General features: G+C 33.1%; 3 protein-coding genes across 3 annotated transcripts; all 3 read right to left on the reverse strand.

Moving 5' to 3' along the window:
• Positions 1-1,330: 1,330 nt before the first annotated feature.
• LOC115988680 (huntingtin-interacting protein K) lies at positions 1,331-3,855 on the reverse strand. The gene is made up of 4 exons (XM_031112281.1): positions 3,599-3,855; positions 3,433-3,488; positions 1,874-1,940; positions 1,331-1,773 (listed from the first exon to the last, which is right to left on the reverse strand). Exons 1-4 carry the CDS (start codon positions 3,731-3,733, stop codon positions 1,693-1,695), a joined length of 339 nt encoding a protein of 112 aa, XP_030968141.1. The 5' UTR covers positions 3,734-3,855; the 3' UTR covers positions 1,331-1,692.
• Positions 3,856-5,907: 2,052 nt separating this feature from the next.
• LOC115992801 (probable pectinesterase 67) lies at positions 5,908-8,510 on the reverse strand. Its single transcript, XM_031117044.1, has 5 exons — positions 8,100-8,510; positions 7,827-7,989; positions 7,139-7,345; positions 6,605-6,852; positions 5,908-6,393 (listed from the first exon to the last, which is right to left on the reverse strand). The coding sequence occupies exons 1-5, from the start codon at positions 8,369-8,371 to the stop codon at positions 6,240-6,242; spliced, it is 1,044 nt and encodes a 347-aa protein (XP_030972904.1). The 5' UTR covers positions 8,372-8,510; the 3' UTR covers positions 5,908-6,239.
• A 1,630-nt stretch (positions 8,511-10,140) lies between these two features.
• On the reverse strand, positions 10,141-12,519 carry LOC115990964. Its single transcript, XM_031114729.1, has 3 exons — positions 11,676-12,519; positions 10,759-11,369; positions 10,141-10,662 (listed from the first exon to the last, which is right to left on the reverse strand). Exons 1-3 carry the CDS (start codon positions 12,517-12,519, stop codon positions 10,141-10,143), a joined length of 1,977 nt encoding a protein of 658 aa, XP_030970589.1.
• Positions 12,520-26,439: the final 13,920 nt, after the last annotated feature.

Raw genomic sequence — 26,439 nt, forward strand, 5'->3', positions numbered from 1 at the left:
GATATATGGGTGTTTGGGCTGTGTGCGGCAATCACGGTGGGTTGGATTTTGGGGTTCATCTATCACGATGGTTGTTGGTGTTTTGGGGTTCATCTGTCACTGTGTTTGTGTTTTGTACTCCAATACTTGGGAAAATCTTTTTAGTGTAAACATTTTATAGATACAAATCGAGTTTCTAAGACTCGATTTCCAAGTGAACGAAGTGCCAACTCAAACCTAATCAGAACATGAAAGCCGACTCTTAAAAACTCGATTTATAGTCCAAAATCGAGCCTTTTAGACTCTAGATGTTAGTAAAATATATACTTTTCAAACTGTGCCTACTAATTATATTGTTTGGAAATCAATGTTAATTCCCAATTTTGGCCCAAATTTTATTTCTACACAATATCAACATCTCAAAATATAAAACAAAATTACAAATGACTTATTGGATAATTCATTTGACAAATAATAAAAACATATAAGAAATTTACAATCTTAAAAATTAATTTTATAATCCATTGTCAATTGTGGTTGGCACTCTATTTCAATTTGAGTTATATATTAAAGTTTGATTGTTTAGTTATTTATACATGGTATCTTTTATGAATATCATATTGTCGTTAAGCAACACACACTTTAGGAAATATCATAATTTATATTGAAAAACTGTTTATTTTGGACATAAATTGTTAAAAAATAGGTCTAAACATTCATAATTTATATTAATTTAATACTTTGACTTCACTATTCTCATACCTGTGAATGTTTCTTACACATGTCTACAATTTTAAATCTATGTTTTTAATTGTATTGTAACCAAATTATCTTATAGCAAGCACTTTGCTATTTGATATCTAAAAATCTTTACTAATTACAAAATGCTCAATCATTTATCGTTCAATTAATTTGCATACAGTTATATAAATATCTCAATTGTTTCCTTAAAACTCACAACAAACAATTAAACCAATATTGTCTTAATTTTTTTTTTAACCAAAAAAAAAAGTTTCAAAAAATAGTTCGGGCTTAGGTCAGGTCGTAGGTCAACCTGTTTTTGCTTCGGGTAAAAAAAATCGAGTTTAGATCAAATATTTTTCAGTCGGGTCGGGTTAGAAAATCTTGACCCGTTTTGCCATGTCTAGAATACACCATTAATTTGAGGAGACATTATGTCACCATACTCCAAGAGTAACTTATAAACGACAACAGCAAATCTAGATACCCCAAGTCCTGAAGCTTTCATTGGGTCTTCTATTTTAATTCATATGAGAAGATATTTATGGTATGGTGGGGGTTCAATCTCAATTCCATAATGGGGACTAGAGTAGACCAGGTCATGCCTTCAAAAATTCAAAGTAGGCCCATTATTTTGCTGACCATTACGAAATTTAAACTAAGCAATGCGTACAAGATAAGCATGGTTACCACTACGAGATTTTGTACCAAAGCCACTCAAGGCATGGGACCTGAAATGATATATCGTCTTCAGAATTTTGACTCTCTTTTGGTATTGAGTAAAACAGGATTCATCAGCACCAAAACAAATCTGAATCAATTGGCCTGGTGACTGATACATCTCGCTGAAGCAAACACTATCCATTGACAAATAATCTAGCTGTAAGCATTAACCATTCATATTGCAAAAGCATGCAAATGATTCCAGAAAAATTCGAAAACCAAACTCTTGTAAGATCCTCCAGTGACTTTTTATCGAAGCAAATGTCGAATGGCAGCAACAGCATCACCTTTGTGTTCGCGTAAGGTCCTCTCAGCCACCTTTGGGTCTAACTGTTCTCAATATTGAAAGAAACATATTGTAAGCCTTTTAACTTTGGAAGCCAAATACATACATGTTAAAAGAGCATTGATTAAAATAGGAGGCACTAACCTCTAGCTCATTTGCAATTATGTCAACATCAGCTGCCTTGATCTTAACAGCAGCAAGTTCTTTCTCCCTGCAACAAAGAAAATAGCATCTTTGCTTGAAATGCAGCCACATGTAATAGATAAAACAAAGGAAGTGAAATAATATTTTAATTAGAGCTTCATGCCACAAGTCCAGGCTAACAAAGTCCAAAAATAAAATTTCTCGAGTAAAACTGTATCAAGTAGCGACTGCAAGTTTAAAAATAAATAACACTTAATTTAAATTCATATATCATATTACCAACAAGCCCAAGATCTCAAAAAAAAAAAAAAAGCCCAAGATCTCAGGATGTTACTCTTCAAGCTATTATAACATGGAAAACGCATAATGGATGTAGATAAATATCCCATCCCCAGACAAGAAAAAAAAGTCCTGCATTAGAATGGGAAAACTATGTTTTGATTGTATCAAAATGAGATGGCCAAAAATAAGTTCATCCATTTAAATTGTAGACTGCAGTATGTGAACACAAGTTATTTATGCAGTTATGCCATCAGAGACGGTGGTCTTAAATGAGAATGGCTATGTCAAGACTTAAAAGTTTATCTAGTCTTACCATCTGGGAATTGGCTTGAGCATATACTTGGGGGGCTTATGAGAAGAGTCAAATATTGCACTCTTGTTTGGCCCAAATGTAACAAAAGTCAAACTTATAAGTTTACCTCATTAATTGACATGTTCTTTTTTACCACTTCTATGAATAATAATTTTTTGTCTTCCACTACCTTTTTTTGTTCCATCAACTTGAATCAACTCACTCCTTTTCATTGGTGCATTGATTGTTCTCCTTTGAACATGACCAAACCATCTTAAACACACACACACACACACACACACATATATATATATGTGTGTGTGTTTTATTTTAAGATGGTTAACAATGTAACAGTGCCCCCCCCCCCCCCCCCCCCCCTCCACCTTCTTCTCTTGATTTTTACATAAACTTATTTAATAAAACATTGATATTTAATCATTAAAGCAAATCAAACTAAATCGACATCAAGAATACTGTGACCATGTTACAAGTTCGACGTATATTAAGTGTTTCAGAAATGTTTAACGCATAATCTTGTAAAGAAAGACATTGGGATCAAAGAACTCTACTAAGCATAAAAATGAGCATGTGGCGCAAAGCAAAGACTCCAAAAGTACTCAGAGAAGAAAGTCCATAAACATAAAAGAAAGGATTCACTTTCATCCATGCATGATAACTTATGAGCAACTCAAGATATCTAAACCATCATGTATACAAAAATGCAGTTCAAGAGCAACAAAAAAACAAAATCACAGAACCTGCTTAACGTCTGTCATGAAATTACATGTGGGTTTGACCTTGATTAACCCAATAAGGATTCAAAGTCGAACCCCCAAAAGTTTTGGGACTAAAGCTTAGTTTTTGTTGCTGTTGTACTTAAGGTTTATTGATTGAAAGGTATGCAAATTATCATATAAATTGGACAGTTCATACTATCTATATATAGAGAGAGTTTTGAAAATCAATTCGAGTTGTTTGTATGTACCTCATTTTCATAGCATTCCAATCCGCTTCAGATGAGGCAGCAATCGAGGCCATAGCCTGCCACGTCATCAACCACAACCATAAGAAACCAAAACACAAACACAAACAAAGCTCAATTAAGGTTAAAAATGCAAAGAGAGAGAGAGAGAGAGAGAGAGAGAGAGGACCTCTTGGACACGAGTGGAATCGAGCTGGCGGTCTTCGACGCGGTCGGTGAGCTTGTCGAAGGCTTTGCTCTGTTGCTGTAAGTCCTTCGAGTCCACCACTCTCTCGATCAATCCTTCATCTCCGCCAGTTTCCATTTCCTTTCTTCGATCGATTCGATTAGATTCGTTTTCCTTTCTCTGTGAAAGTGTTTGTGTGAACAAGGAAAAGGAAAACCTTCGCGATCGATTTAAAACCCTAATCTTCTTTCTTTCTTTTTTGTTCTGAATAAATCATACTAGACTCAGAGAATTGTTTGACCCGACCCATATTTCGACCCGGGAAAAGCTCCGTACGTAAGAATAATAGCCCAAGCCCATGAAAAGTGAACAATATTACAAACAAGTTTCAGGAAGGATGGGATGGGTTTTCTGAATTCTGAGAATTTTTAAATGGGCTTTTTTCGGCCCAATTTTAGGCTTGCGTGGGAATACAGATTTGGGCTGAAGTCAACTTGTCCTCACCTAGGTCCAAATCCATATAACATATCTTTTTTTCTTTCTTTTTTTAGAGAAAACCCAAACTGATCTGTTTGGACTTTGGGTTCAACCTAGGCAATCGATAGTGGGTACATGCATTTTAAAACTTATCTCTTTTTTTTTGAACTCCAACGATAGAAAAACTTATCTCTTAAGATTTGAGTGTTTGACTTGATTTTACTCATCCCACCCAACCACCCTTGGGCTTCGTTTTCGGCAAGATCTTCACCCTAATTTGGCAGAGATCTTGAGATATTTGCATCTCCTCCTTGCCACCAGCCTCAAATCATGTCATTGCCATTGGAAAAAGTTTTTTTTTTTTTTTTTTTTTTTTTTTTTTTTTTTAATTTATCAAAATCCAATAAATAAGATATGTATGTGCAAAAATAACTACCACTAATACATGTCTTTCATTTGTCAGTAAGGTAGTTATTTTTTGCAGACATGTCTCATACTAATTGGATTTTGATATTGCTGACCCCTACCTCACTTGATCTTGTTTGATTGAGCCTAAAATTAACGCCACTTGTGGATTTTCTCTATATTATACCATATTTTAGATTAAGTCAAAGTTTTTATTTTTTTCCAATTAAAGCCCGTAACTTCTGAATCTATTTCAATTTGAAGCCTCCACCTGTCTTTGTTATTCTAGAAACTAGAAAAAAAAAAAAAAAAAAAAAAAAAAAAAAAAAAAAAAAACTTGACCCATTAATAAGCTTTGTATTTCACTTGGGTAACCAACTTTGAACATGTCAACATGGACATGCTATAGCGTTTGGAGTGTCTGTACTTCTTAGATAACAAATTAATTATAGGATACATACTTATAGCACATTGGCATGCTTACAGATGTTATGCACATATACATTATTGCCTACCTCGAGTTTCTTATCCTATGCCTTGGAATTATTGTCTAGGAAAAATTTTGTACTTATGAGAATGATTTTGAAATTTGGAGGTGCACATACCTAGGAGTAACACATTGTGTAAGCATTCTGAATCGTGTATACAAACCTGAAGGTGTCGAGGCTCAAGAAATGGAACCTAGGTTTGAAGCATTCTTGAGGTTAAATTGTCCTAAATGGTCTTTAATCTCAAACTTAACTTTTGTTCTTAATGATCGTACTATTTTTATATTTGATAACCTGTATTACATGAATGCAATGGGAGGCCGTGGTGTACTGAGAATTGATGTTGAAATGGTATTGAATCCTTGAACGACTAAAAGTTGTTGAAGCATTTTGCCACTGATCATGGTCATTTCTTTCGTGCATTTTCCACTGCAATTGTTATGCTCTCTGGTCTAGGCATTCTAACTGGAAATCAAGGTGTTAATGTAATTAGAAAGCGCTGAATGTATTAATTGAGAGGTTTTGTCGTTTTGAACTACAAGAGACGGCAATTTACTATCTGCTTATTTTATGATTCTCCTGTCATTAATTGATGTAGAGAAACATTGTCCATATATTTTAAAGTTCAAGCCTATGTTTCAAGAAGCTAACAAATTTTTTTTTTCATGCCCAACTCATTATAATTAATGTTGTCACAACACCTTGGATTACAAGAAGTAATGCTAAAGACAATTTTTTCTATAACTACTAATATGGTTTGTTGTGATTAGATAGAGCAACACCAAAAAAAAAAAAAAAAAAAAAATTAGCAACTTACTTTTTCTCAAAACAAAATTACCAAATGAAAAAGTGAAAAGAAGAAGAAGAAGAGAAACTAGCAAACTTGCTAGCACTTTGAGGTTTATATATGTACCATTGAAAAGTAAGATTTCAAAGCAGCAATGAAACAAGAAGCAAGCATCTATCTTAGAATTTTAAATTGTATGCAATAGTTACAATATATGACTCACTCGCATTTCACATTCGTAATATCCATACTATATTGGTAACCAAACGGTACGGTGCACCTAAATTCACCTTATTAGCCTAAAGTTATAGGCCAAAAGTGTGAATTGATTTTAAACAAACATTGTTTGAGAACACTAGATCGCATAATACATCATACGAATTATATAAATAAACTCATGAGACTTTCAGGGTCGTTGTGCTGCATGCATGCATGTCATTTGCAAAGCACACTGCCAACAGTTTCTTCTACTTGCTAATGATCAACTTCATAGCCACACAGGTAGCCAATGGGTGCCATCAATGTAATCTATGGTTAGGAAGGGAGCAACTTCTTCTTCAGTGAGTTCTCTTGACCAAGCAGCACGCTCTTTTGATTCAGATCCTGGTCCATGGCACTTGTACTCCGCGTGGAATAGATTTCTGTTAAATTTACAATATTTTCAATGTTAGAACCAAATAAAAGTTTGTAGCATGGAAAAGAAAATAGAGAAGATTAGCCCTTGAAATTGTGTGACTTCAGAGCACAATATCTATGAGTTTATGATTTTGTTTTAATATCCTATGTACTTGTTTATAAATCAAGTATGATTGGAGAATGAGTAAGGGCAAGTTAGAGCTTGAGCATTCTTACTCGGTGGAGCCATCATAACTCCAATTGGTCCAGCCTTTTGGTGCAATGGTCTTTGAGAGGTATGTCTTTGCAAAAAGCACTCTGGAATGGGGTCCTTTAGCTCTACCCAAGTAAACACTACCAACACCATAGACCTTGCCTTTGACAAACACAAACCCACTATAGTCATTTTCACTTTCCCTGTTTTGAGCTGTGACAGATCCACGAATCTTCACCCTCTTGTCTCCAATCACAAAGATCTCACAGCTCTGCATCCAAAGTTGCACCAAATATTACTATATTAGATATAGATAATCTAAATGATAGAAAAAGGTACAGATCAATTCCAGGATTTAGATTAAATATTACAGATTAAAAATGTGTCTAGTGTCACGACATACAGATGTCGTGTGATCATGTATATTGTTAGATACAAGATATAAAATTTTAAAAGTAAAGTTTATTTTTTTATAAGTCTAGCACCTAGGTACATAGCCAAAATTTTAGAATATATATATATAAAGAAATAAAAGAGAATGAGTTTAGTATAATTACATGGAAGACGGATCTGCCACGGCCAAAGATGAAGTCAACTGAACCCTGGATGTAACAATTGTCATAGTAATGCCTGCCTTTGTAATCAAAGAGAGTGTTATGTGTACTGTAGAATCCGCAATGGTAAAATGCAATTTGGTCTGCGCCAACAAATGCAGCCACCGATTGATTTTGTGAGGTAGAAGCGATTCCAGTGGGAGCATCATTCTGCATTGTTGAAGACAAAAAAAAAAAAAAAAAAAAAAAAAAAAAAAAAAAAAAAAAAATCAATACTGAACATTGAATGGCAAATCATTTCTGGGAAAAAAAGAGAAAAATTTAAGGTTGATGTTGAATTAGCATATATATATATATATATATATTGTTTTCACCAATTAATGCCTTATAAATGGGTTATGAAAATATGACTAATTTTTCTTTCTAAAATATTAGTGTTTTATGCGAATCAAACGTTAGAAACCATCAACTTCCATATGTTGTTTTATAGCAATAGAAAGCAATTTGCCCCCCTTTTTGTGTCAAAACAAATTAACTGTTATTTTGAAAAACAAAAATGCAGATCAAATGGTTGACATCATTTGATTTTACATAGGGGTCTTGATAATTTCAAACCATATCATATTCATAATTCAGTTTTATCGTGTATCTTAAAAACGAAATAAGGATATGAGAATAAGAAATAATGGACCTTGAAGCTAACGCCGAAGGCAATGAAGTGAGGGGCTTCAGCCCTTAAAACTGCAGACTCCACATTATTTATAGAGCTTTCAGACCATACAATGGCTGTTCTTCCTTTTCCATTACCCCTCAAGAATATATAGGGCTTGTTTACTGGTATGTGTACCTTTTCTCTGCCATTCAAAATAAACAAAACTAGAGGTTAATAAATAAGATCCTTATAGGTCACGTACGTGCATGGTATGACAAATTTATTACACATCAACATAGGTGGATTAATTACCTGTAAACCCCTTTCCTAACATGGATGATAGTCCAGTGAGCATTGCCTTCAGGAACAGAATCAATGGCCGCTTGAACAGATCTGAAGTCCCCATCGCCATTGATATCAACCTTAATAGTGCGGTTGGTGCCAATTTTTTGTGTCAATAAAGGAGAGTCTATGACTTTTTGAGCATCCAAGCCATGGACAGGATTTGAAAAGTAGATAGAGATGACACAAATGATTGCAAAGGCAATAGGGAGAGCTGAAGAAGGCCAAGAAGAGGCAGGCATGTTTTTTCTTGGGTGGGCTATTTGCTTTGTTGAATTTAGAGTATTTGGAGAAGTAATGGTGTGAAATAGAAATTTGATAAGGCCAATGGGAGGTCCTTAAGTGAAGAAACTTTTGTTCATTTTTGGGGTGTGGTTGTTTGGAAGGTAGAATTGGGTGTTATTGAATTGAAGCGAAAGAGTTGGTTAGGAAGGTCCTCTCTATTTTGAAGGGCCTCCAATGGATTCTTGTGTGGTTCATATGCATGGTTTGGTTTAACAAATTTTATAAAAAAAGAAAATGCTAAAGCCACAACCTATTTTACAAACAGATTTTTTTGGTAAATGGTTAATGATAGGTAAAAATGTAATATTAGTAGTGAGTGCAGCTAAAAACTAGTAAGAATTAGTCACAATAATAGTTTATAATAACTAATTAAAATAGTTTGTGCATATATATAGCATTGCTTTTATAAAAATATTATAAATTACTATTTTTTATTATGAAAAATATTGAACTTGTAGAATTAGGATAAACTTGGACATAAACTCTCAATTTTGAAACATATCCGGGACAATAAAAGAAAGTGGTAAGGATTTGAATGTTCGGTCAAACTCAAACTTAGGGAAAAGGGAAAATGCTAAAATATTATAAATTTACTACATAAATCTTACAAACTGATATGATAATAAATGTGATTGGTGAGTTTCAACCACCTCATAATTGAATTTTGAATTGTTTATTTCTAATTGGTGACACATCAATTTGTAAGACTAATATAGTAAAACTTGTAGTACCTATAGTAGCAATATTTGGGAAGAAGATATTTTGAATTAAAAAAAAATTAGGGGGTATCCATTGGATGATACACGTGGAAAACCAGCACACTCCCAAAACCGAAATCAAACGGCTACTCTCTTTGTCTACTCTTTCTAAATCAAACCTTATATATTTTAGCTTCTTTTTTTCTATTAAAAAAAAAAAATTGTTGCACTGTTTCCCAAGAAATTGTTGCAAAAAAACGAAGTTCAAAAAAAAAAAAGGAAAAATCGAATCTTGAGATTTTAGGTCAAATTTTTTCTAAATATTCTGGATAAGATTCGAATCTAGTGCAAAAGTTAATAGCATGTAATAATGAACCAATGAATGTGATTGAAAGTTGAAAATTCATTTTTAATCTAAATCTTTAAATTTTTAACTTTTTTAAATTTTTTAATTTTTTTTAAATTTTTTTTTATGTTTTAAACTTTTACATCTCACTTTGCTAATAAGTTCTAGTTATTTCAATTGATAAGGTCACTGATAGTTAAATAATAGATTTGAGGTTCAATCTCTGCCTACACGAAAAACCGATTGATATCTTAGTTTAATGATAAAGAGTTATCATCAGAAGCAGACGCCATAAATTAAAACTCTCTTGAAAAAAAAATCTCACGTCACCAGGGTAATTACGTCATGCAATAATTGCATGAGATCCAAATCATTGTTCACAAACCTTGATAATTTGCAACTTCAAAATTGTCTTGTATAATGTTAAAGAGTGCGTTTCTGTTTTGACAGATGGTTGTTGCTACAAGAGGAGTATGTATACATGTAAGCTTTTCTTGCCCTTACTAATGAAATCTTCTTCTATCTATATGGTATAACTGTACAAGTATTAAACAAGGATAAGGTTATTGAAATAGATCCATAAACTTGATCCCAATTAATTAAACTCGAATTAAGGTTTAGTTTTTTTTTTTTTTTTTTTTTTTTTTTTTTTTTTTTTGAGAATGAAACCTGTATAATTTTATTAAGGTAAATGAACTACATCTGAATGTAAAAACGAAACAACATGTGATGGGACATCTTCCATCCAAACTTGAAAATCTAGTATGCTTATAGTATGTTTCGCCAGATTATGAGCTACACTATTACCGTTTCTCTTAATGTGAGAATATGACAAACTAACAAAATTACTTGCAGCCAACTTGACATCTTCTACCAATAGACCCAATGGAGATAAATTATGGTCGTCTGCCTTCAAAGCTTTTATTAGACCAAGCGAGTCCCCTTCAAGTATGGCGTTTTGGAAACCTAGATTGAAAGCCAACTGTAACGCTTTAAGTGCTGCCAACGCTTCTATCTCCTCTGCCTTGTAAGCTTGGTTTAATTTTTCTGCACAAGAGGCCATAACAGCTACATTATGGTTCCATATTACAGCTCCAACACCCGACGAGTTTGCATTACTGAACACGGAGCCATCAAAATTAATATTGACAAAACCAGCTTGCGGAGGACTCCACCTTGTTCCTTTGATGCCGCTGCTCCCAAGCTGTTATTCTGCAGTCCGTGTGGTCATCTAGTATTGCACCAAGATGGCTCTAGCTTGTTCTGCCACTTGATGAAGCGGACTAGACTGAAGGTTCACGCGGACTTTATTCCGCTGATTCCAAATCCTCCAAGCCGTAAATGCAAACAGCTCCAGGGGCATTCCTTTCTCCACCATCCATGACAGCAACTCCTTAACACCTGAGAAACCAACTTCAAGCCTGAAACTCCACGGTACCTGATCAGCCCACACCACATCCAACTCCGGACATGACCACAAAGCGTGCTCTGCATCTTCCACATCCAATTTGTATCTTTCACAAATTGGTTCAGCAACTATTTTCCTCTTCATTAGAGCTTGTTTGGTCGGCAAAACATTGCGACAAGCTCGCCAAATAAACTTTCTAATCTTCGGTGGGATTTGCATCTTCCATATTGCTTTCCAAACCTTCTCATCACAGATTGGTGGGGCTTGTGCATGAGCAAGTGACTCTGATTCCTCTTTAAGGAATCTATAACCTGACTTGCACGTGTAGTGACCAGAGGTTGAATAAGGCCAATAAAGGGTGTCTTCTGCTGCACTTCGACTCAGGGGTATTTTCTTAATCATCTCTGCATCCTCTACCCCAAATAGGCCATCTACCAGCTCCTCATTCCAGCTTCTTGAGACCGGATCAATAAGTGAATCCACAGTGTGATTCTCAAAACTTTCTAGGGGACAATTCAGCAGCCATGGAGGGTGTTTTCTTGGTAGCCAGCGTTACTGCTAGATGTTAATTTTTTCTCCACTTCCAATCCTCCATATTGCTCCCCTTTGAATAATATCTCTCCCTCTAAGGATACTCTTCCATGCATAAGATCCCATCCTTGAATCAGCAACCTCCATAAGTGAAGAATTTGGAAAAAAACGAGCTTTAAAAACTTTATATAAGAGTGAGGATGTATTATTCAATAGTCGCCATGCTTGCTTTGCTAGGATAGCATCGTTGAACATAGCAAGATCTCTAAAACCCATACCTCCAATAGTCTTGGATTTTGTCATCTCCTCCCATTTAACCCAATGGATTTTCCTACGGTCACCCCTTTGCCCCAACCAAAACTTCTTAATTAGGGTCTCAATCTCATTGCACAAACCTACTGGCAATTTGAAGCATCCCATAGTGTAAGTTGGGATAGCTTGAATAACCGCCTTTAAGAGCACTTCCCTTCCGGCTTGAGAGAGTAATTTGGCTTCCCATCCTTGAAGTTTCCGCCATACCTTTTCCTTTATGTAGTTGAAACTTTCTTTTTTCCTTTTGCCCACAAGAGAGGGCAGCCCAAGATACTTCTCATATTGCATAATTTCTGGGACACCAAAGGCCACCTTAATTCCATGCTTCACATCCTCTAGAATAGAGTTGCTAAAGAACAAGGGGGTTTTACTTCTATTTATTTTTTGTCCTGATGCTTCCTCATACACTCTTAGTATGTCCATCACCTTATTACACTCCTCCAAAGTTGCCTTGCAAAAAATAAGACTATCATCTGCAAAAAGCAGATGCGTTAGTTTCGGGCCTCTCCTACAAAGGGAGTAACCATGAATGTCTCCTTGTAATTTTGCTTTTTTAATTAAATCATTCAACCCTTCCGTACAAAGGAGAAATAGGAAAGGGGAAAGTGGATCTCCCTGCCTAATTCCCCTTGTAGGGAAAATCGTCCCACATGGTTCACCATTTACTAAAACAGAATATGAAACGGTTTTCACACAACCCATTACAAGATTTATCCACCTCTCCCTAAAACCCATCTTCCTCATTATCCCTTCTAAGTAATACCACTCCACCCGGTCATACGCCTTACTCATATCCAATTTTAAAGTCATATATCCATAGGAACCCCCCTTATATTTCTGCATACTATGTAAGGTCTCAAAAGCCACCAAAATATTGTCTGAAATTAATCTATCCTTAGTAAAGGCAGACTGGTGTTCAGTGATAATGCCCATATATAGTGCCAATTTGTAAAACCAACAGTTAATTAAGTGGTAATTACTAATTACAGGTTTCTCCACACACACACACACACACACACAAACAACAACAACAACAACAACAATTGGATGGTTCATATACTAAGGAAAATTGCAAAATGTAAATTTCTTTCTCACTGCAATTTTTTCTCTGTGGAACACAATTTCATGAGAAGAAATTGGTGGCAGATGTCAAGAGAATAGCTAAAAGAAATGAGGCAAATTTTTTGTTCCTGCTTTAATAATTTTCATATTTTCATACAACAAAGAACGTAAGTTGTTACCTTATGGTAAATTGGGATGAAACCATAGTTCTCAAAACTGGACCGGATCGGGAGGTCGGACCTTGAAAACTGGGAACTGGGATGAAAACCGGTTTTTTAAACATAAAGAACCGGGCATATGTGGCAATTCCGTGAACCCCTAAAACAAGGGTTGGACCGCACGAATTGGTGGCAAGAACCGTGCGGTCCAACCCTTAGCAATTTTTTTTTTTTAATATAAAAACAACTTAACACAGTTTTATTCTACTTAATTAAATTATTCATCTCTTACAAGGAATAAAAAATTTTACAATTAAAATCCTTCAAAGATATTCAACTTTACTTCAAAAATTAATCATAAATTTTAATGTTTTCATGATTATTATTTTATTTTATTAACTTTCTTATTTAATTATTAAATATATGCTTGAAAATCATTAAATTTTCCTTACATATATAGATATATTAGTTAATTTTGCTAGTTTTATAAATTTAATATCTATATTTAGGTTTTAATTAATTAGTAAATTAATTATGATGTCAACATGGTTTGACTCTGGTTTGACCTCAAAAACCTTGAACCTCTTCATTTTACGGTTCAATGAATAGTTCGAGTCTGAAAAACTTGGATGAAACAGCTAGAATTTGTCAATCTAAATGTCAATGTTAGTGAATTCTCAAAATAAACAAATGAATAATAAATAAAAAGTGAATGTTAGTGAATTTAACCTTGTACCAATGCTTTTCTCCACACACACACAAAAAGAAAGAGAAAAAGAAAAAAAAAACCTTGTATCTATATAATACCGCTTTATGAGGTGTTTTGGATGTATCCTTGATGATCACTTTATGTTGAAGTAAACTAAAAGGCAAGTAATGGCGGAGCTAGGGGGGACAATGGGGCCATGCCCCCCTGACTTTTTGATGTTCCTATCCACAGTGCTATTAGATTTTAAAATTATCTTAAGTTCTCTCCAATTTTACTTATTTGCCCCCCTCGATTTTAAAGAAAAAATAGGACTGGTTTTACTTACTCATTTGCAGAGACTTAGGGCCCATTTAGTATGTATGTTTAAACAATCGTTTTTAGTTTTTTTGAAAATACGTGTAGGTGAAAAAGTGTGTAGAAATATGTGTAATGTTGTTTAAAAACTGAAAACACATGTTTAAAATTATGTACTAAAGAGCCCCTTACTCTTCCCTTCAATCCATTTGGGCCTCTCAAATTTTAAAATTGTTAAGAAAAACTTTTTTAGAAAAAGAAAATGATAAGAGGAACCCCAAAAAAATCCAGCCCATTCATTGTCCATAGCCCATCCAAATTTAATAATATAAAAAATAAATAAATAAAAAACAAACAAACAAACAAACGCCAACAAATCTCAAATCAGCAATATTATCCACCAAATTTTTCTGTCAATTAGAGCTGGTATAAAAATTCAAATATTTTGTTTTTACTAAAAAAATCTCATATTTGTTTAAGAACAAAATTTAGCTTCAAAAATAGTTGTAATCTAAGACTATAATCTTACTCAATAAAATAAATATTATTACATATTTTGAAAATCAAACCGTTAAATTGCATGTTCTTTATACTTTTAATATACATGTCAAATTTTTTGTCAATTGGATATTATTTACTATATGATCTATAAGCTTATATTTTATGCATAATTTTAAACTACAAAACCTTGCAATTTAAAATTTTATTAATGACATAGCTATTATTTTTTAATTTTCTAAAAATTTTGCAAGCATGAATAATATAAAAAGAAACTATAATTCAATGATGGATTTGTTAAAATTCATCTCCAATAAAAAGATATTAAATAAGGTTGTAACCTAAAGTTACAACCAATTTTGTAGCTAAATTTTTTCATTTGTTTAAATATAATTAGGACAAAGTTTAGTTACAAAATTGATTGTAATCTTAGACTTCAACCTTATTCAATATCTTTTTATTAGAAGTGAATTTTGACACAAATCCACCGTTGAATTACATTTTCTTTTTATATCCTCTATTCTTGTAAGATTTCTAGAAAATTAAAGATTAATAACTATTTCATCAATAAATTATTTAAGTTGCAATTTTTTGTAAATAAAAATTATGCATAAAATATAAGCTCGTAGATCATATAGTAAATAATATCTAATTAACACAAAATTTGACATGTATATTGAGAACATAAAGAACATGTAATTCAAGTATTAAATTTTCAAAATATATAATAATGTTTATTTTATTGAGTAAGGTTATAACCTTATATATACTACAACTAATTTTGTAATTAAACTTTATCCATATATTTATATCTTTACGCTGCCCGTAGTCTCTAACCTGAATTGTCTGTTTGCCTCCAAAACTTGCCGGCCTGCCACTACCAATCGCTACCTATGCCACAGTGAAACTCAAATTTTCACTTCGTGGTTCCAGTCGTACTCATTGTGCAGAGATATTTCTCTATCTGTGTTTATGCTTTTGAATTTGGGTCTTTCTACAACTTTCTATATGTCTTGCTGTGCTTTACGACTTGCATATGTTAAAATATTATATTATTTTATACTGTTTTGATCTTTATGACACTTCACAGTCATGTGTGTTTTGTGTTTAATTGGGTATATGTTTTTGGGTTTAGTGTTTACATCTTCCACCTTGACTAGGGATCTTTATCATCATTAACCATAAGTTTTTCTTATTCATTTTAACTACATTTGGACCTGATTCTCCCCTAAAAAAGTATGCAGCAATCTGCCAAATGTCTGGTGCTAATTATGCACATCACCTTAGGTTAGAATTAACCATAGGCTTAAAATAGAAATATTTGACTTTTTAATCAATCAAAAGATCTCATAGCCGTAATTAAAAGTCACAAAACATCGTGAAAACATAGAAACATTCAATTGTCTAGTTTTAAACATATCCACACTAGAGGCATTCTCCCATTTGTTCTATCTACAAGCATAAATCCCATGGCACATACAAAAAATTCAACATGAACAAAATTCATAACACGCAAAATTGTGCACGAACAAAAATTCTTGTACATTCAAGGATAAGACAATTCAATCAAAGCCTACCCTCAAAAATAACAATCAAAAAAAATTTTGGACCCAAAGCCCACCTTCCCCAAAGATAAAAATACAGAAATTCAGCATAAACGAAATTCAAAACACACAAAATTGTGCATAAACAAAATTTCTATGCAAACAAAAATTTCTGCTCATTCAAAGATAAGACACTCCAATGAAAGCCTACCCTAAAAAATAACAATAAAAAAAAACTTTGATCCCAAAGCCCACATTTCCAAGGATAACTCTTAACAAAAAATTTGCATCATATGCCTAACTTCGAAACAAACCTATTTTCAAGAAGCATTAATTCTTAGGCCCAAAAGCCCAGAGTTTTTCCAAACAATCAAATCTTGGCCTAAGGACCCATTCTCTTAACCATATAAGTATTCAGATACTAGGCTCCGAGACTCAAAATGTTTTCACAAAAAAAGAAAACCTTCGCCCAATGACCTTTTTCAAATGATATATTCTATCAAAGATTAGTCCAAAAAGTCCAAAAACATTTTCCAAGTGATAGGCCCTTTTTGAAATTAAGGCCTGAAAGCCCAAAATCATTCACAAATAAAGAAGTCCTTCAAAATTTCAAATCTATAAACTTGAAGTTTTATAAAATATCAAAATTTTCCAAATCAGGCCAAAATCCCAAAAGTATTTCCAAAAAATGCCCTAAATGCAAGATTTTCAAAAAATACCCCACAACCAAATTTTGAGAGAAAGTCATATCCCTTTAACAATCATACAATTTCAACCACCCCAATTTCAAAATTCCTCACAATCAAATCAAGTGTCATCACGAGCCATACAAAGGTTTTTAAAAGAAAACCTTGAGGTTGGTTATTCCATTTCAAAATGAAATAGAGAAAATACCTTAAATCATCATAAAATCTCATTCTCACTTTCAATTCATATCACACTCATTTTCAAAATCTGTCTCCAAAATTCAATTACTTCAAGAGGTAAAATTTACCTTCAGTGGTTATAAAACCTCATTCACACTTTCAATCTCAACTTTAAGTCAATCTTACTTATATGAAATTCAATTGCATATACCAAGATCATACACCACCATGCCAATGGTGCTTGTAAAAGAATCAAAAAGTCAATTTTTTTAACATGTCAAAACATGTGAAATAAGATAACATTAGATAGGACACAAATAAGCAAAAGCTGAACTTCAAATATAGAAATTTGTTTAGAACTCAAACACTCAAAATGAATGACAAAGAAAAAATTAACTTACACCACAAGTATATATGCACTCAATGAATTTTTATATTTCAATATTTTTCTTTAATTTATATTTTTACATAAGATATTTAATCAATTCAAACATATCACGTTTACTTTTCATATATTATTTTAAAAATCCTAAAGTGATAGGATAAAATAAGTAACCATTTTTATATATAAAATTTTATAAAAACTTCATAAATATAAACATAAACATATATATATATATATATATACATTAAATATTTATAGGCTAAATTAAAATTATACCCTTTAAACTGCCCAAAATTCAATTCATTTTTGTAACTTTGATTTTGTTCAATTTAATCCTTTAACTTTTAATTTTATTCAATTTCATTAGATGATCACCATTAAGCAACTAAGATGTTAAAAAAAAAAAAGAGACAAATATTACACTATAAAAATTCATAAAATTAATTTAATTTTTTAAAAAATATAAGAAAATTTTTACATCATGTTGATATCCTTTTTTTGTGTCTCTAGTTGGTGCATTTTCCAAATACAAAAGAAGTTGGGAAAGGTGTGTTAAGCATTGTCATTGGAATATCAAGGATGGCAATCCCACTCTTTATATCAAAGGGGATGCCAAGGAAGTTCAAATATGTTTGCATGCTTATTAATGATTTATCCATGACGCTAAGGGCCTTCTTCAATTACCTGCTCATTCTCTTTTCGAACATGATGCAGCAATTTATATGATCGAGACAATCCCTTTCCTTTTGAAAAAGTGAAAGATGTTACAAGCCCCAAAAGAGGCAAAACCATTTTTTAAAGAGAGAGAGAGAGAGAGAGAGAGAGAGAGAGAGAGAGAGAGAACATAAATAAGCAAAATATGATCTTCAAATTTAGAAAAATTTATAAAATAAAAATAAATTAATGTCCTAATTCTTGGCCTAAGGGCCTATTTCTTTTAACTATTTAAATATTGGGCTCTAAGACCATCTGTTATTCACAAAACAGGAAAATCTTGGGCCCAAGAACCCAAACACCATTTTCAAATAATATATGACCTTCAAATAGAGAAATTTGTCTAAAATCCAAACACTCAAAACAAATGGTTAAGAAAAACTTAACATATACACCTCAAGTATATATGTGCCTAATGGATTTTAATTTTTCAATATTAATTTTAAAATTTTAAATTTTTTATCATGCTTAATTAATTCTATCATGTTTACTTTTCACATACCATTTATTAATCTTAAAAGGGATACAATGTAGAAAATGAACAACCATTTGCTTTGAATACAATATTTAATAAAAAGTTCACAAACATAAACTTAAACATATACATATACATTTTATTGGCTTAATTAAAATTGCACACACTAAATTTTCCTAAAATTCAATTCAATTCAATTCTATCACTTTAATTTTGCTCAATTATCCAATGTATTTTTTGTTGTTGTTGTTATTTTTTGTTATTTTAACATTGAAGATTCATAAATTTAATATAAACTATTTTTCGAAATAATTTAAAAATATAAGAAAAGATATTTAAATGTAAAATTTTATAAAAATATTTCAGATATTTTTTAATAAAAAATTCAATACCAATTTAAAAACTCCAATGACAAAATTGTATCCCAATTCAAAAATCCATCCACAGACTTTTTGGAACTTGCAAAGATTGTAAATAATCTTGAATTCCAACAATCAAAAAGTTGATAAATTGTATTGATTGCAACTACAATCATAGATTCTAATTGATGAACCATACTTTTAACAAAATAGTTGGTAGATCGTACTAAAGAATGGAGCTTAACTGAAAACGCAATTAATATGGTTAGGTATGGGAGATTAAACATGATTAGACATCCTATGGAGGTATGGGCCAAACTCAAAATCAAACCTAAAACAATAGCTAGTAAGGATCAAGAAAATTCATTTTCCATTCATTTTTCTCTCAGTTTTGTCTAAATGAATTGTTGTTAAATCATACTAGGTTGAACATAGTTTACCCTTTTTTATTTGGTTACCATGCATCTTTGTAGTATATCCAGCTCTCAATAACAACACTGAAGTTTATTTTGGTTTACAAATGTATATGAAAAAGTAAACATTATATGTTAGAAATAATAAAGTATCCTATGAAAAAAAAAAAAAAAAACCATCACAAAAAATTTAAATACATCTAACGAAAAAACAAATACAAGGGTTTTAAACTATTGACCATTTAAACTTAAATACTTGAATGTATGAATTTTAAATTACACTCTATAAATGGAAACTTATATGGATAATATTTTTTGAAAATGATAGATTCACTCATTCATTGATATGTAAACGATCATAATGCAAAGCATCTATAGCAGGCAGGGGCTCATCCTCCATCCAATACAAAGCATCCACAATGTTCCTGGCAAATGTAGCTAAGGAATGAGCCATCATGTTCCCTTCCCTTTTAACACAGCTAAGACCCACAAATTGCCAACCCGAAAAATAAGATCTAATGTCATCAACTACATGTCCATACAAGGAATTATTTACTGCAGATGCCGAAAGTGTTCTCATGACATTTGAATTATCTCCTTCAATTACCAGGTTTGAGAATCTAGCTTCCATAGCAAACTCCAGGTTTGAATTATATGGATAATGTTTAAAATAAATAAAATTAGCAACTCACACTTTATTATTTGTAAATCTCTATTGAATTTAAAACATAATAAGTTGCCAAAGGCCTTGTAACTGAATTGACACCTCCCCATGCACAAAGTGCTTGGGGGTCTAGGAGGAAAAGGGTTCGAGTTGCGGGGTTAGCAGCATGTTGTAACTATTTCTCAAAAAAATTTAAAACATAAGTTACAACATAAATATATATTTAAACATAATCATGAGTTTTTAATATATAAAAGTAGGCTTTATACACAAGTGAGGAGGTTAAAAAAATCATCTAATTACAATTTTTTTTAAAAAAAATTATTCCAATAAACAATTAATGAGTTTCTAATTATGTTATCCAAAAAACTGAAGGGAAGATATCAAAACATATAAAATATTCTCATGATTACCACTAATACTTGGAGTACGAATTTAAATTATACTTCACAAATGGAAAGTTATATGGATAAATTTAAATAGATAAAGTAGCAACTCACTTTACTATTTGTAAATCTCTATTAAATTTAGAACATAATTTCTAACATTAAAATATATTTAGGTATAATATTTAAATGACTCATATTCTCATTTGAAAATAAATTTTATGATGTACGATACCTATTAGAGATTAAAGAACAAATATATTATGTTTGTACATGTTATTGTTGCATATATGAGTAAAATATTTAGATAGTTTTGGAAATATGTTTGCATATGTGATGATTAGAGGTGAAAATTGTTGTTTTGCATATATGATGATTATAGATGAAGGTGGTGCCATTGCCATGACAATTAAGCTAACAAGAACCTCTTGTTTATACCATAAAAATAATTTCAAGACAAAGATATGGTTATTATTTACCCTATAATTATTTGTCGGCATAAAGCTAAATGTAGTACAAAAAAAAATACTCATGCGACTTGGAGAGCGTAACATGTGGGAATATATTAAAAATGACATGCGCCTTTTGGCAAAAATGCTATGTGGAAAACACTTGTCACATTGCATGGAAGATGGAGTAGTTAATTCCTACCAATGGCCACCCCTGCCTTGTTTTGTGGGGGTAGATTTGGGCTGGAAAAAACTTCCCTCCATGCCTACTAAATGAGGCTTTGGCAAGAAGAAGAAGACAACCAAACACATCAAAGACAAAAAGAGAACTTCTTCAAGGCAACATGTCTTCTTTTTCTTTTTCTTTTTTTGAGATAAAAGATAGAAATTTTATTTGATAAAATATGCAAAGAGTACATAAGAACCCTGCAAACAAAACAGGGGAACCTGAACCTTTGACCCTCTGCTAACAGCAAAACAATTATGCAGAAAAACAAACTATTTCTGCATAGACCACACCATTACATCAGAACATTACATAGACAAACAGGGGTATTTAACCCTCTGCTAGCAGCAAAACAATAATGTAGAATTATGCAGAAAACAACTTCTGCAGAATTCAAAAACTATACATAGAAACTTATAAAACAAGAAGAGGAGTCGGACAACTATTACAACATTACCGGACCTATACTGTAGAAGCAACAAATATGCAAAAAAACAAAACAGTTTCTGCAGAAACAAAAAATTATGCATAAAAATAACACTATGCAGAAACACATCAGATATGCAGAAACTATCAGATCGCATTCAATTGCTTGATTGAGCAACTACCAAATGTTGACACTCTTGCAAAAAACCAAGTGCTCCATCAAGAATAGTCTTGGGTTGAATTTGGATATGTTCAAAATAATATTTATTTCAAGCATTCCAAATTGTCCAAGCTGTCACCGCTTGTCGTTCCAGCTCCTGTTGAGAAAGTTTGTCCATCAACCACCTAAAGAGCATGAATATATCTTGAGCATCATTTGAACATTTTTGAAGCTTCCCTCTGCAAAGGGCCCATACATTTTGTGCAAAAGGACATTCCCAAAGCAAGTGGGCAGCGGACTCCAAGTGCTGGCAATAGAATTCACATCTTGGATCAATGTTAATCTTTCGGCGATATAGATTATCCCAAGTCGGCAAAACATTTGAACATGCCCTCCATACAAATATTCTTACTTTAGGCGGTACATTTAAGGTCCACAACTTCCTCCAAATTTTACGTTCTGCCATCAAACCAGAGTGCTCAACTTGTTGTTGCTGCCCCATATGAAGTGCGACCTGATATGCTGTTTTAACAAAGAAACTTTGAGACCTGTTTTCCTTCCAAACCAGTTTATCTCGTGAGGACAGCCTTGACAGTGGCATCTGCAAAATTTCCATGCGTGTCTTATGAGCAAAAAGATCAAACACCTTATCCCTATCCCATTGTCCAGTGGCATCATGAATAAAGTCCTTCACCAACAGATTAGGCTGAACTTCTCCCAAAAAAATTGGTTTATGTGTCAACCACTTATGATTTGAAACATTAATATATCTTCCATCCCCAACTTGCCACTTTGAACCTTCCTTAATTAGATCCCTAGCTGCTAGAAGACTTCTCCACACATTGTACGAAACCCACGCATTGCAAGAATAAATTCATCAACCAAGAATTTATTTTTGTCAAATAAATAATTGGCAACCACAGTGACAGATGTTATGCCAAATTGGATAGGTTTTTAAGAGTTGCACTTGATGCAATCTATGGCCGTATTAAAGAAAACATTGCCGTATTAGATGAACATGAAGAAGAAGAAGAAGAAGAAGAGGTCAAGTGCAAGTGCAAGAAAAATTAAATTAAAGAAAAAGTAGCCATATGGAATCTGCCTAAAGGTTCAACTTTGTGGATCATCTTGACCCAAATGAAGTTTTTGAAATAAATTGAGAACATTAATCATTCCAAAATTATATGAACGTAATGAGATACTATGGAAAGAATTTCATGAGATATGTCAATGTCTTCATGAAATTTCACTAAAGGTTCAAACTCAAGAATTAAAATTCAAGGGGCGTGAAGTGTCCCTTGATTTTAATCTTAAGAAGTGCAATTTTGAATGGCAAAAAATTGCCAATGAATCAATGGATCAAAACGGTCCATTAGATTCGATGTTCTTATTCGAAGATAGGGAATATGAAAAACTATTGATGTCAAACCAAGTTTCTATCAATTCTCATATCTTTGAAAATTGACATCCATCTTGAGTATTTGGATCTCATGATCTAAAAACTTTTTCAGAGTAGTTGATCATGTTCAAAGATTATGATGACTCGATTGTTGAAATAAATTCTAACCATTTAAATGGCCATATGAGCCATTTGTTTTAAAATTCGGTCACACCACAAGTTCTAGTCTTATTCAATTTGGTCTCAATTTTGCGACCAATCTATTTCGACTTTAAGACCAATATGGGCATGCAATGTGTGGTTCCACTGGTTAAGAATATAATAAATTACATTGGTCTTGAATTTAAAGACACCAAATAGTTTTTAGCGTAGGCGAGTTCGAAGTCCAAATCTCTTATTCGGCAACTAATAGGCCAAGAATGTATTGACCCATTTGGTAAATTAAATCAATTAATTGTCCAAATTAATTAATTAGATTCAATTACATGTAATACGCATGGTAGTACAGACAAATCACCAATTAAACTAAATGTAGCGGAAATTAAATTTGACACAGGTTGATTTGTTTATGAATGGGGAAAACTACCAAGGCAAAACCCCTCTAGGTGAATTTAAGGTCACCACTCCCGAGAATCCACTGTTATCAAAATAAGCGGTTATAAGTAAAAGGAATCCTAGTACCTAATACCAACTTACAGTTGAACCCTTACCCCAATACACAATTGGACTTGTAATGTAGTGACAATCTCTCCTTTTAATGCACGACTCCTAGTACGTGACTAACCGATCGATGCACGAATCCAAGTACGTGACTAACACACCAACTTGAGAAAGATCTTGGCTGCAAAGTTCTTCAGTTCATCCAGAAGATGAAGATCAAGAAGCTCCTTGGTTACGAAACCCTTGGCGCAAAAACGCAGCAGCTTCTACAAGAGAAAGATGAATTAGGGAAAATTGTCTTCAATCACAATTTGAGTGAATAATCACTTTGCATCAAGTTGCATCACCTTAGATGGTTCTTAAAATAATCCTTATATATGTCTAGGGTTATGAGAAAAGAAACCCTCCACAAATATCTTGGATATGCATGAAAAACATATCTAGAAATCTGAATTTCGTAATTCTCGATAGATACCGCTTCTATTGAGAGTTGTCAAGAATTAAACATTAAACCTTGATAGATTTATCTATCGAGCTTTAATGAACAACACTTCTTCATTTGTTTCTTGGACAGATTTTCATGGCTTCAATATTAGACTTGAACTCTTGTTCCTTGAAGTACTAAACCCATCCTAGATCTACCCATTTATAAGTAACGTGCAATTTGTCAAAGGATTAGCTAATTTACAATGATATATGTTCTAACAAGTTCCATATATGTCCTAACAACAACAATAAAATTTATCAATTGAGCTAACTAGAACCTACAATAAGAGAATTTTCAAATAGTGTTATGTGACTTTTTAGTTGAATGTGTTGAGGTCAAAAAAATCATGAGTCCTAGGCCGAAGGAAATAACACAATGGGCCAACCTCATGACAAGTAATCATAAAAGGGATGAATTCACCACAAAGAAAAAGGATGGTAAGCCCAAAAGTTTTGAAGCCCAAAAATCCATGGACGGAAAAGGCTTAGCCTGCCAGGATCAGGGAATCGAGGAGAGTCTAGCAGAAAGAGCTGGACCGGGATCCCTAGGGGTTGCCAAAGGCTCAGGATCCCTAGGACGCATAGCACAGCTGAGGTAGGATGGAGACAACTTGGAAGGGGTTCCACGAAATACAAGAAACGAAAAACATATATGTCCTTCTCAAGCACCCAGTGGTGTAGCAAAGAACCAGAAAGCTTGGAGAATGACAATTCATGAATAAAAGGCTAGTACCTTGAGAAACCCAGAATGAAAAACTATAAAGGGAAGTGGCTAGGAAAACCTTCAACCTAGCAGGAAAGGATTCCGACTACTTGGGAAAAATGACAAGAAAAGGGACAGCCAAAAGCTAAAAAGGTAAAGAGCCAAAAGCTAAGGTTAACTACCTAAGGGCACCTCGGAATAGAAAGTCAGCAAGAGACTTTTAGGGAGACAGCACCAAAAGGAGAAAATTATGAGGAATAAGGAAAGGACTAGCCCTTTGAGTGACTAGCACAGCATGAGCTTTGGTGCCTAGGGGAGCAAAAGAGAGAAGTTAGTGGTACTCCAGAACCTTACCATGACATTATAAAAGGGGAAGGCAGCCAGTGTTGAAGGGGCAAGCAGGCAGTAGTAAACCATAACAGAATCATTGAGAAAACCTTGTCAAAACTTAGAGAAAATAGAAAAAAGAGAGAGATACTCTCCAGTATCCTAGCACAGCCACTATAGAACATACTCGGATTCAAAGAGTTTGAACCTTATAACACGTCTTAGTGAGCACATTGTAATCCATAATTAAGAAGATAAATCAAATATTTCATATTGACTTGAGGATCCCCAACAGTCTTTGTGTTCTTTTTTTTTTCTTTCCTTGTTACATCGTTTTTTCCTTTTACTATTATCCTTGCTGTTCAATATATATATGTATATATATATATATATATATATATATTCCTGCTTGATAGTGTATATGTGTTGTAGGATCCTTGCCCTGTGCACCACTTGGTTTGTAAACAGGCCATTAGCTGCAGTGAACCAAGCCTAGTCCACCAAACCACAAGTATTTGGCCCAGGATCCTTAGGCCTGGGAGGCAAAAAAAGGCATCCACACAAAATGTTACATTCTAAAAATTTATTATTGTTTTATATATTTGTAACGCTTTCAAATAATTTTTACCATGTATATATGACAAATAAATAGTATGTTAGAATTCATCAAGTCATCCACAAGAAGATAAACTATATATCAAAAAAAATATTTAAATAGAAAATAAAAAAATATTTAAGTACACACATAACAAATGTATTATGTCGATTCTTTTATACTTAAGTTTTAGAGTAGGCTCTAAACTTGTTTTAAATTTTGAAGATACATTTGGTTTCATCTGAGTGCCTGTTTGTTTAAGCTTTTGGAAGCTGGAACGTGCTTTTTGAAACCCAAAAAATAAAATGTGTGTTTGGTAAGTTTTTAAAAGTTATTTTTTTCTAAAAAGCTGCATTTTCATTTGTGAAGGAAAAGCCCAAATTGTGAAAGTAGCAAGGAGCCCCGTTGCAAAAAAGCGCGTTTCATGTTATCATTGGAAGTTGCGCAAATTTCCCAAATTGCCCACTAGTTTTTCTTAAAAACCTAAATTGCGCAAACCCACTTTGTTTATAACACAATTTTACAAAGGAACTCAATAATGGAATCAAAACACACAAAAAAAAAAAAAAAAAAACCCATCTGACCCATTTCTATTGAATGTTGTTGGCAGTGGGGAAGAGATCAAGCAGCGGGTGGGGAGGAAGACAGGCGGTGGTGAAGACAAAGCAGATCAGTAGATGACGGAGGCGATTTTCCTCCCTTGGCGAAGCAGATCAGCAGATGACGGAGGCGATTTTCCTCCCTTGGCGATTTCCCCCTCTCTCTATCTTCG

Source organism: Quercus lobata, chromosome 5 (assembly GCF_001633185.2).
Source record: "Quercus lobata isolate SW786 chromosome 5, ValleyOak3.0 Primary Assembly, whole genome shotgun sequence".
In the NCBI taxonomy this organism is placed as follows: Eukaryota; Viridiplantae; Streptophyta; class Magnoliopsida; order Fagales; family Fagaceae; genus Quercus; species Quercus lobata.